The sequence below is a fragment of the Taudactylus pleione genome, unplaced genomic scaffold (assembly GCF_031769625.1).
Source record: "Taudactylus pleione unplaced genomic scaffold, aTauple2 ptg000214l, whole genome shotgun sequence".
NCBI classification, from domain to species: domain Eukaryota; kingdom Metazoa; phylum Chordata; class Amphibia; order Anura; family Myobatrachidae; genus Taudactylus; species Taudactylus pleione.
Window position 1 is genome coordinate 4,271,682 of NW_028284616.1, and position 12,429 is coordinate 4,284,110.

At 41.4% G+C, this 12,429-nt stretch overlaps 1 protein-coding gene across 1 annotated transcript in view; it reads left to right on the top strand.

Moving 5' to 3' along the window:
• The first annotated feature begins 605 nt into the window (after nucleotides 1-605).
• The window catches only part of SRP72 (signal recognition particle 72), a 31,935-nt gene continuing 20,111 nt past the window's right edge, over nucleotides 606-12,429 (top strand). The window contains exons 1-3 of the mRNA XM_088478400.1: nucleotides 606-820; nucleotides 7,575-7,695; nucleotides 12,178-12,301. Of these exons, the coding sequence (XP_088334526.1) occupies nucleotides 613-820; nucleotides 7,575-7,695; nucleotides 12,178-12,301 (453 nt within the window). The 5' untranslated portion in view covers nucleotides 606-612. The remainder of the gene's footprint in view (nucleotides 821-7,574; nucleotides 7,696-12,177; nucleotides 12,302-12,429) is intronic.

Consider the following 12,429-nt stretch of genomic DNA (forward strand, 5'->3'; position numbering starts at 1 on the left):
ATCAATAACCAGTTGGGGCAGCTTTAGTAACTGTTTGCTGCCGATATTGTCCCCAATTTGTGAATAACTGCAATGTATTACACAGCATAAGACCCGCTACCAACAACCAGAACCCTCTCCAGCCATCTATTTTGATCATGCGTGTTAGGGAGACATTGTTATAGGAACAGTTATATAACATGCTCCCAGGCCCCAGCGCCGGGATAAGACACAGCGCCATGATTTGACGCAGCAACACTAGCTGCACTACAGGTTGCGCCACATGTCAGTATCATCACGTGACCTATATGCTAGAACAGGAAGAGGAAGCGGACGCGCGGGATGACGCTGCTGGAATGGAAACGTGTCATTAGCGAGCTGTAGATAAGGAGTTGGTATTGCACAGCGGCCATCTTTGTTAAGGGTTCTGTGAGGTCCAGATGCCGGGCGAACCAGAATGCAAAGCGTCAAATACACAATGAGAATTAGTGAATCCGTTTTATAGGAACTTTATTGTTTTACAGCATTAAAATAAAACATTTAAACGCTGTAGTTCGCAAATCTTTTTTTATTTCTTTTAATACTCGCGTGGCCTTTTGCCACTGTTACAAATGGAGCTGTGCGGTGTCGCGAATGTGTCGTCATCATTACTGGCCGCTCTCATTAATCAAGCCTACTCTAGCCTCCTGTCTATACTATACTACTAAATTCCGGGGGCTGCTGAAGATGGCGAGTACCGGCGGCCCTGCTGGCTCTGCCTCGCTGGCTACCCTGTGGAGCGATGTGAATAAAGCCGGACAGAACGGGGACTTCACTCGGGCCCTAAAGTCTATTAATAAGAGTGAGTACTTGTACCTATAGATGAACACAGCTGTTTATGTGCATGGGTGTAATTCCATGCACAGCACACAGAGTGTAAGCGATTGTATCAGGCAGACATATAAAGTTTAATTCATATGTTGCTCTCTACCTGTTTGCAAGTAGCAAAAGTAATTTTACATGATTATGAAAGGCTAACCTATAATGACAATAGTCTACACTGACAATGTTGTAAGGATATCTTATGTCACTGAGTTTTGTGGCTATATAAAAGCATGAGAGGTCAGAGAGGGCTTATACAGGCCCTTGGACTTTAAGGAGACTTCTAACATCCTATCTTATTTTGCATGAATGTTGTTTCCCCCTGCCGACACCCTAAACCCAACTCTCCCGGGGGTGTGCCTAATCCTCCCTGGCGGGTTGCCTAACCCTAATCTCCCCCTGGGGGTCCCTACACCCATCCCCTAACCCCCTTCCCCCCTCATCGGGGAAACTCTTAATACGTACCCAGGTCCTAATTTCGGGATTCCGGCATTCGGGAATCAAACGCAGGTATCCCGATCTCCTTCAGGATAGTGACTTCTGCATTTTGCCGGGCGGTAGGATTCCGGGGCTGGCATATTAACTACATCACTTGTAATATACCTATAGAAATATTTATTTATTAACAGTTTCTTATATAGCGCAGCATATTCCGTTGCGCTTTACAATTGGAAACATTGATAGAACAAAACAGGGTAATAACAGACAGACATAGAGGTAAGAGGGCCCTGCTTGCAAGCTTACAATCTATAGGGAAACAGGCATTGATACACAAGGATAGGTGCTATATATATTGCAATTTGGTCTGGCCAGAATGCAGAGTTTCTTGGTGGGCTGCATGATCCAGTCACACAGGAATGTCGGCAAAATGTCAGGAGTATGTGAAAGAAAGACAATATGTGAGGTAATGTGTGGACTGTGAGAGGGGATGTGATAAGACATGGAAGCTATGAAGGTTATGTGGTCGGTTCTGGAATCTGATAAGCTTGTCTGAAGAGGTGAGTTTTCAGGGAACGCTTGAAGGATTGAAGAGTAGAGGTAAGTCTTATTGTGTGTGGTAAGGCATTCCATAGAGTTGGTGCAGCCCGAAGAAAGTCCTGTAACCGTAAATGGGAGCAAGTAATGCGTGGGGATGAGAGACGCAGTTCTTGTGCTGAGCGGAGAGGTCGGGTTGGGAGATATTTTGAGATGAGTGAAGAGATGTATGTTGGTGTAATTCAGTTAATGGCCTTATGTGTAAGTAACAGTATTTTGTATTGAATACGGTAGAAAACCGGCAACCAATGGAGGGACTGACAGAGCGGGGCAGCAGACGATGAACGTTTGGCAAGGAAGATAAGCCTTGCAGCTGCATTCATAATGGATTGTAATGGCGATAGCCTGTTTTTGGGAAGACCAGTAAGGAGACTATTGCAATAGTCAATGCGGGAAATAATGAGTGCATGGATTAGAGTTTTTGCAGTGTCTTGTGTGAGATATGGTCGAATTTTGTATATGTTTTTTAGATGTATGTAACATGATTTTGAGACAGATTGAATGTGGGGAACAAAGGACAATTCAGAATCAAGGATGACACCAAGGCAACGAACTTGTGGGGTGGGGTGGATTGTTGAGTTATCAACAGTGATAAAGAGATCAGATTGGTAACTGTTATTGGCTGGTGGAAATATAATTAATTCTGTTTTAGAAATATTAAGTTTCAGGTAGCGAGATGACATCCAAGATGAAATGGCAGAAATACATTCAGTGACACGGACCAATACAGATGGTGATAAATCTGGAGAGGATAGGTAGATTTGAGTATCATCCGCATACAGATGGTACTGAAATCCAAAAGAGCGGATTAGTTTGCCAAGAGAGGTGATATAGATTGAGAATAGCAAAGGACCTAAGACAGAGCCTTGCGGTACTCCAACTGATAGAGGTAGCGAAGAGGAGGCAGAATCAGAAAAAAGAACAGAAAAAGAGCGATCAGATAGGTAGGAAGAGAACCAAGAAAGGGCTGTGTCCTTAAGACCTAGGGATTGTAATGTTTGCACGAGAAGAGAGTGGTCAACAGTGTCAAAAGTAGCAGAGAGATCTAGAAGAATTAGAAGTGAGTAATGGCCTTTAGCCTTGGCAGTGACCAAATCATTTACTACCTTAGTCAGTGCTGTCTCTGTGGAGTGCTGGGAACGGAAGCCAGACTGAAGTGGGTCCAATAAGTTGTGGGTGTTAAGAAAGTGTGTGAGGCGGGTGTAGACAAGTCTCTCCAGTAGCTTGGAGGGGCATGGGAGCTGGGAGATAGGACGGTAATTAGAGAGAGTGTTAGGGTCAGAATTTTGTTTTTTCAGAATGGGAGTAATCACTGCATGCTTGAACAGTGATGGAAAGATGCCAGTAGAAAGAGAGAGATTACAGATTTTAGTTAGGGTTGGGATGAGCACAGGAGACAGAGCTTTACTGATTTGTGAAGGTATAGGATCTAGAGGAGAGGTAATAGAGTAGGAGGATGAGAAGAGTGTAGATACTTCATCTTCATTTGTGGGGTCAAATGAAGAGAATGTGCCAGAGGGTTCAGGTAGGGAATTGAGTAGGTCACTAGCTGAGGAAGAGAATAACATTTCATTTCGGATATTATCAATCTTGTCCTTGAAATAGGAAGCAAGATCTTGTGCACAGATAGTAGCAGGTGGCTTGGGTGAGGGAGGGGTAAGAAGCAGTTTAAATGTATTAAAAAGTCGCTTGGGGTTAGAGGCTTGAGCAGAGATAAGAGATTGGAAATATATTTGCTTGGCAGTGTCCAGAGCAGTACTATAAGAGTTGTAGATGACTTATATGTGAGGAAGTCACTTGGAGTGCGAGACTTTCGCCACTGACGTTCTACTTTACGTGAGAGTTTTTGTAGATGCCTTGTTAAGTTAGAATGCCACGGTTGACGTCTGAGTCTACGCGGAGTGTGATGGGTAGCTGGAGCTACTTCATCGAGGGCTTTTACTAAAATCTGGTTTAGCTGTGATGCAGCAGTCTCAGGAGAAGTGAGTGCAGAAATTGGTGAGAGTTGTTGTTGTAGAGAGGTAGATAGTTGTTGAAAGTTAATCACATTAATATTTCTGCGGGTTTTAGAAGGTTTGGTTGATTTCACTGACATTGAGGTTGATGTAATGGAGGATGATAAGATTGTGATCTGAGAGAGGGAAAGGAGCATTAGTGAAATCAGAAACTGAGCATAGTCTGGTAAATACAAGATCAAGGCAGTGGCCCTCCTGATGAGTAGAGGAGTCAGTCCATTGGGAGAGGCCAAGAGAGGAGGTTAGAGAGAGTAGTTTGGAGGCATGAGGAGATTGTGGACTGTCAATGGGGATATTGAAATCACCCATAATGATGGTGGAGATGTCTGAGGATAGGAAGTGAGGGAGCCAGGCTGAAAAATGTTCCAGAAATTGGTGTGGTGGCCCAGGCGGGCGATAGATAACAGCAACTCGCAGAGAGAAAGGGGTGAAAGTCCTGATAGAATGTACTTCAAATGATGTAAATGTGAGTGAAGGTACCTGTGGGAGAACTGTGAATGTGAAAGATTGGGAGAGTAATATTCCTACCCCACCTCCTTTACAATTGCCAGGCCTGGAGGTGTGTGAGAAGTGTAGGTTACCATGTGAAAGTGCAGCAGGGGAGACAGTGTCTGATTGTGTTAGCCATGTTTCTGTTATTGCCAGAAGGTTGAGGTTGGTTGAAATAAAGAGGTCATGGATGGATGTTAGTTTGTTGCAGACAGAGCGTGCATTCCATAAGGCACATTTTAGTGACTTGGATGGTGAAGGGAGGCATGCAATATTTATGAGGTTAGCTGGATTTATAGTTCGTTGTGTGTGTGGCATGTGGGTTGGGCCTGGATTTGGAGATATGTCACCAGCTAATAGAAGCAACAGGAGCGAGATATAAATATATTTGTGGGATTTGACTGAATGTTTGTTATGGCGAGAGGTTGTGGATGTTATTGTTAATGTGTTTAGATAAGTTAAAAGCTCATATGTGTTTGTAAGTGAAGAGGAAAGTACTGAGGCAGCAATATGTACAAAAGGATGAGCTGCAGGGAGAGTAAAGGATGTAGTAGTCTTAGAGATGATTCCATGGAGTGAGATCATTAATAGAAGTTTCTGATACATTTTTGCAATACATTCAATAATGTGCAACACACAAACTACTGGTAAGGAATGATATTGTAATTACCTTGTCGTAGATGTTGTTCAATGTTTGTTCAACTGTTTTTTAACTGTTATATAATTTACACTTTGTGTTATAACACACTTAGTGCTTATAATACACGGCTGCCATCGACATCCACGGCTGCATCTATACTGATTCTAAACTTAAAGAAAGTCTGATTGAGACATGCTACAGCTGACCACAAATGCTAACTAATCAATGAAGAAATTTGGCACTGGGTTTGTGTAAACACAAGCAGTATCCTACCATAAACTAGGCATCACTGAACAACATCCCCCACCCAGGTAATACAAAATACAATCAAGTCATTACATCTAAATCTTTGCTAACAGAAATAAATTCCATTATGCAGAAATGTAAGAGCAATATGTTGCTTGCTAGATGGGAATGGGTAACATACTTTTTAAAATCCAAACAGCTGATCTGAGTGATTGCACAGCACTAGTTAGATTATGCAGCTTGTAGAATGGGTAACATACTTTTTAAAATCCAAACAGCTGATCTGAGTGATTGCACAGCACTAGTTAGATTATGCAGCTTGTAGAATGGGTAACATACTTTTTAAAATCCAAACAGCTGATCTGAGTGATTGCAAAGCACTAGTTAGACTATGCAGCTTGTAGAATGGGTAACATACCTGCAGGGATGACAAGAAATAGAAGATGTTCAGTCCAGTTGCAAATTTATGCAGATTGTTTTTTTTAACTGTTATATAATTTACACTTTGTGTTATAACACACTTAGTGCTTATAATACACGGCTGCCATCGACATCCACGGCTGCCTCTATACTGATTCTAAACTTAAAGATAGTCTGAATGAAACATGCTACAGCTGACCACAAATGCTAACTAATCAAATGAAATATGTGAAGTTATTCTACCATCAGAGGGTGCAATTGGATAGTAGGTAAGTATGATACTCAGTAATGTATAAGAAATGCTGTTGGAACGCAGGTACATCACAGACCTACATTGCCATTTTTTTTGTGCCCTTTAGTGGTGTGCAGGACAATAAGCAATGCCGGGCTACCAAAATCTCTGCATTGTGTGCAGCTGAACATTGTGGCCACACATTACCGAGAATCAAATCCCCCTCCCCAAGTCAATTCTAATGTCAAAATATGTTTGTTTAATATAAAATGTCAGTTAGTAATGAATACACTTGTGCACCAACTAGGAAAAATGGAAACCATGGACTGTTATCGTGCGTACACACGTAGCGATCAGACAGCGATACGATATCGCTGGCTGATCGTCCTGCACCCTCCCTGGTGTGCTGGATGTTCGATATCGAATATCCAGCACACCACCAACTATAATGTTGATCACCGGTCCCTATAGTAATCTGCTCGACCGGCATGCACAGCTGATGTACGATATCGCTATCGTCCATACTTGCCTGCGCATCGCTGGTCGATGGTTAATTGGTAGGGACCATTTAAATGATATTTGAACTGTAATGATATAGTTATCCTTCAAATCGCTCATTTAATTCGCTATGTGTGTACGTACCATTAGTGCTTCCTGAGGAATATGTTTGGGAGACAATGCTCTAGATCAGTGTTGGCTAACCTTGACACTCCAGCTGTTGTGGAACTATATATCCCAGCATGCCCTGCCACAGTTTTAGCATGCCCTAATAGCAAAACTGTAGCAGTGCATGCTGGGTTATGTAGTTCCATAACAGCTGGAGTGTCAAGGTTAGCCAACACTGCTCTAGATCAGTTGTTCTCAAACTCTGTCCTCAGGACACCACTCAGGTCACGTTTTCCAGGTCACCCAGCAGGTGCACAGGTGTGCTCATTACTCACTGACACATTTTGAAAGATCCACAGGTGGAACTAATTATTTCACTTGTAATTCTGTAAGACCTGAAAAACATGCACTGTTTGGGGTCCTGAGAACCTGTGCTCTAGATAATCTGATGTTGTGATAAATTTCTTGTTTGTGTTTTTCACCCATCTGTATCTGTTACAAACATTGCTCCTGATTCAGAGATGTACGCTAATACAGTCGCAGCTGCAATTTCGAATGGTACGCAATGGAGAAAATATGGTAACACTTCCAAAGCTTACCAATACAGCATAGGGATGCCCACTGCTGCCTTCTCATATCCATCCAATGCCGCGCACCTATGTAATCATCGGTGACAGCGCAAATCTGGGCCATGGAATATATGCAGCAAGTTTCACCTGTCTCAAATACCGCGTCTGTCCTGACACACAGAGAGCTCTCATGCTGCAAAGAAGATCCCAATGGCTAGTTTATGCACGCCCATGAAACGGCATTTAAGCAGTCAGATACACCTGCTTTTGCCTAGCTTACCCCAACACCCCCAACTTTGCGATTGACTCCTCTGTGCGAGTGTAGCTGCAAAACAATCGCTGTGCGTGTGCAGTGCGACTTACACGCATGTGCAATAGCAAACAATCTCTGAATTTGCGGCATTGCGTATATCTCTGAATCAAGCCTGCCGTGTACATGTGTGTGTATATATGCGATTAATGAATATATTTTGTGGTTCCAGTATTGCAGACGGTGAAGGACGATGTTAAAGCCCTGCACTGTAAGGTGGTTTGTCTTATCCAGAATGGAAACTTTAAGGAAGCCCTTACTTTAATTAACAACAATTCTAAAGTGCTTACAAGGTAAGTCTTCAAGATATTAAAATGTGATTCACTGTCATTGCTCAGAATGCAGTGCTCCTTTTGGTTCTTAAATTAGCAATAATTCACAATAGCAATCCTAAATGGAAAGCTAATTTTGTGTGTACATTTACATAAAATACACACTGAGCATGGGCACATTTCTTTGAATAGTAGGAGACTGCAATTTAGATAAGTAAAATAGGAAAACTTCACGCCTAAGTTTGGTTAGAGGCTATTAACTGAAGAAGCCATGCAAAATCCAGAGAATTATAATATCAGATCATACTTAATAAGGTGTTATATGCTATTAAGAATGACATTTTATATTAGACTTCACATATGATATACCAGCTATGCCAAACATTCCTGCACCAGCATTCTTCATGCATTACTGTACTAGTATGTCCCACAGTACTGCTGACCGGAATGGTATTGAAATACCGTTGGCTCTTTAGCCACTGGTTCAAATATTGACCCCAGAAGCCTGACAGAATCAGATCCCGACGAGACTGACTGCCTAACCCTAACCTCCCCCCGGGGGTACGTAAGCCTAATCCTCCTCCCTCCCCCCTTCCCGCATTCTAACACTAACTATTGCCTAACCCCAAGTCCCCCCAGGGGTGCCTAATCCTAACCGGTTAACAGCGCATACTTAATTCCGACACCGGTATCCTGATGTCCATCGGCATATTGTTGGTGAGATTGCGGTGTTGGTATTTCGACTGCCGGCATAATAACTGCATCCCCTGCTGACCAGCCCCTCCTCCATTGCATTTGCAGTCATTACTGTACTAGCACTCTGCCCACTGTATTGCTGCCCCCCTCTTTCATCTGTATTCATTACTGTACATGTACTAGTACTCTGCCTTTAACCTGCTTCCCCTCTATTGCATCTGTTGAATGTAGTCCTGCCACACCCACCGCGTTGGGGCATCTGCATATATTATTGCACTGGTACTCTTCCCATTTTATTGCTGAAAAAGCTTCTCACCTAGGTGTTGCATGCATTACCACACTAGTACTCTGCTCAGTACTGCTGACCAGCCCCCGCCCTCTATTGCATCTGCATTCATTAATGCACTAGTCCCCTGCCTACTGTACTGCTGCACCAAAACCCCTTATTTGTACTCTTCACACTGTACTGTTGAACTACCCCTCACATGTACACACACGTACTTATTATAGCATATGCATGCATTATAGTACTTTACTGTTACACCAGCCCTCTCCCTCTTGTTTCCTGCATGCATTTAGCCATATAGGCACGACATTTAATAAAACTATGGTATTACTACTGTCAGTACACGGAAGGTGCATATGTTCAGAGTGTTTTTTGTTGACATGAATTTTATAAAGAAATGCTGTTTTCTAGGGATTCTGTTGTCCAGGTAGTTTCCTTTTTAGTTCTAACCCACCAGTTGTTTGCTTTACCCACCTCCAAATCCTAATTCTATCCTTAATTTTACAAATCCGCGTAATTATAAATGATCAGGGGTGCCGTAATATATTGGACGTCCTGGCTAAGCCTGTAGATTAGGGTTATTCTACATGCGGCACTCCTGCTGTTATGGAACTACACATCCCAGAATACCCTGCCACAGTTTTGCTATTAGGGCATGCTAAAACTGTGAAAGGGCATGCTCAATTATGTAGTTCCACAGCAACTGGCAGGTTGGATGTTGAATACCCTGCATATACTGTATGCTCGTGTTTTTCATAATGATAGGTAGACCTGTTTTCAGAATGGCTGCTCAAAAACGCAGTTGATTTTAGTGTTACCAATACATTCATAGTGTTCATTCTAGGCCCGGCGCCGGACCTAGAGAAAGGGTACATCTGCTTGAGCTCGAAAAGGGGGCTTGTCTTTAAGATGCGTCCCGTTTGTCACTCTTGGGGGCGTGCCCTGCACTTACGGACATGACGGGCTGCCCCCAAGCACGGCTGTCAGTGTGAATGGATGCCAGGCACTACACTGCAGTCTTCCCCACCCGCGGGACACTGCTAGCCGCAGTTGGGGATGGCACCCGCAGGCTGTTTATCGACCCCAAACTAATGTGTATGATATTAAGTGAATTAATTAATGAGACATCAAGATGTGTGACTTATAGAAGTGTGATTTACTGAACAGTTTGATTATTACCATTTTGAGCCTTGCTGACCGCTGCAGTGAGGCGCAGGATACTGTTTATTCTGTTATTTGATGCATTCCTTTTTAGGAGTGCAGATAAATACTAAGTAACAACAACAATAATAATAAAATCTACCAGACTAACATAGATAATTATCAATCTGTGATTATCTGAGCTGTAGTAATAATGCAACCTGATTAGGGATGATGTTAACATTGCAATAACACTATTCATTGGTAGCACAACCTAGAGTTACTTATGAGCACCATACGAATTGATTAAGTCAGAATATTAACTGACAGTATATAGCGGTATTAATGTAACGCTATTCTATACTCACAAACCAATGTGTACTATATCAGGTAAATAAAATCATACACATGAGATAATAAATGTGATTTGTAGAAGTGTGATTCACCGCACAGATTATTATCCGAGCCTTGCTGTCAGCTGCAGTGAGGCACAGAATACTGCTTATTCTGTGATTAAGGTGCGTATCCACTAGGCGATCAAACAGGCCGATTGAACGATAACGACATCGTTATCGTTCAATCACTTGTTAATAGTCAGCAAATCGGGTATTTTAAAGTAAAAAATGGCCAGCGATGCACGTGCCCACTGGTCGTTTTTGACATCTATCATCACCCGTACATCTATCATCACACCAGGTTCAGCATGTACAGGGATGATGGATGTGACTACACTGAACGACTGAACGTTCAGTGTAGGCACATCAGACTGTGAAACGACAGCACGATTACAATGTCGTAATCGTGTTCTCGTTTCACAGTCTAAGTGGATACGCACCTTTACATTCTTCCTTTCTTTTGGGACTGTTCATGGAGACAATATAACATTGATAATAACAAGATATACTAGGACACTATATAGATAATAAGTAATGTAATGTGATTATCTGACTATTAAAGGATTGAACCAGCAGTCATGCCTTATATTAAAGGAGGACATTATTGCTGAAGTTTCCACAACATATAGTACTTTTTTCACAATAAATACGATTTTTCCACTTAAGTAGATGCGATATTATTACCACCAATATTAGTGAATTCCTTTATTTATTTAGCTCTATGACCAACAAGGAGCATTTATATGTAGGTTATTAGACATATTGAATATACATACAACATATAATTTTGCTCCGGTCTAACATAGTAAGTTGCTTTCATAATACTGGGAAATTGAAATAGTGGACCCTGCTTTTTTTATACATTATTTCTTCACATTTTTCTATCTTTATACACTAATCTATATGTATATTTATCAACTCAATTAATTTTTTTGCCTCTTTCTTTTTTCACTGTACCATTCCCAGTGAATAGAATTTTTAGTATAATAACTAATAAAAGGCAAGTTTTAAAGTACTGATTTTGTGCATGTGTGCCAATCTCTAACAACTCCTAGCCTCTTTTTGCTTAATATAGTCTCACTAAGGTTGGATTAGGTCTGCACCCCCATAAATTGAACACTACTGGTTGCTAATTATTATGGGGCCTTATATATGACCGTAACTTGTTATATATTGGAGTGTGCAGATATACTCTTTCTCTAGAATTGTGGTGAGCTTGCATACAGGCCATGGCGGTTGAGTGCATTACTTATTGTTTTCTTTGAAACAATTGTACCTGCTAATTCCAGGTCTTTCTGAAGCTCTCCACAAGTGGTCCTTGGACAACTCTTCTGATAATTCTTTTCACTCCTCTGTCAGAAATCTTGCCAGGGGCACCTGGTCGTGGCCGGTTTATGGTGAAATTATGTTCTTTCCACTTCCGGATTATGGCCCCAACAGTGCTCACTAGAACATTCAGAAGTTTAGAAATCCTTCTGTAACCAATGCCATCAGTATGTTTTGCAATAACCAAGATTGCGAAGGTCTTGAGAAAGCTCTTTGCTTTACCCATCATGAGATGTTTCTTGTGTGACACCTTTTTATATGCCATAAGTTGGGACTGAACCATCTTCTATTAATTTGCACTGACAAGGGGCAGGATTGCTTTCTAATTACTGATAGATTTAAGCTCCTGTCTTGGTTTTCCATGCCTTTTTGCACCTCCCTTTCTTCATGTGTTCAATACTTTTTCCCTGTGTCATTTCACATTATTACACATAACTTCATTTATGGGCATCTATGGTTTGATTTGTTTGCATGTGTGGATTGCATGGGTTGTTGCAGATGTTTGGTGAAAATTTCATTACAATAGCCCCAGTACAAATATATTTACTGAGAAAAATTTTGTGTTCAATACTTATTTTACCCGCTGTGTATGAATGTTCTTGGTACATGTGGGCCTAGAATTGTATTTATGTATTTTTTTTTTTCGTTTTCTATTTTTAGTGATACAATATCTTTTGAAAAGGCTTACTGTGAGTATAGACTTAATAAAATTGAAAATGCCTTAAAAACGATAGAAAATGCCCCTCAAAAAACAGAAGAACTAAAGGAACTTCAGGGACAAGTGGTAAGTGTCTCCTAAGCTGTTTGTATGAAAAAATGTCTGTTTTAAAATGTGCTTTTTTTCCTTTCACATATGAATCCATCAAGTGCATTGGTTTCATCAGAAATATAGTTCTCGTGTTTAAGTATGTT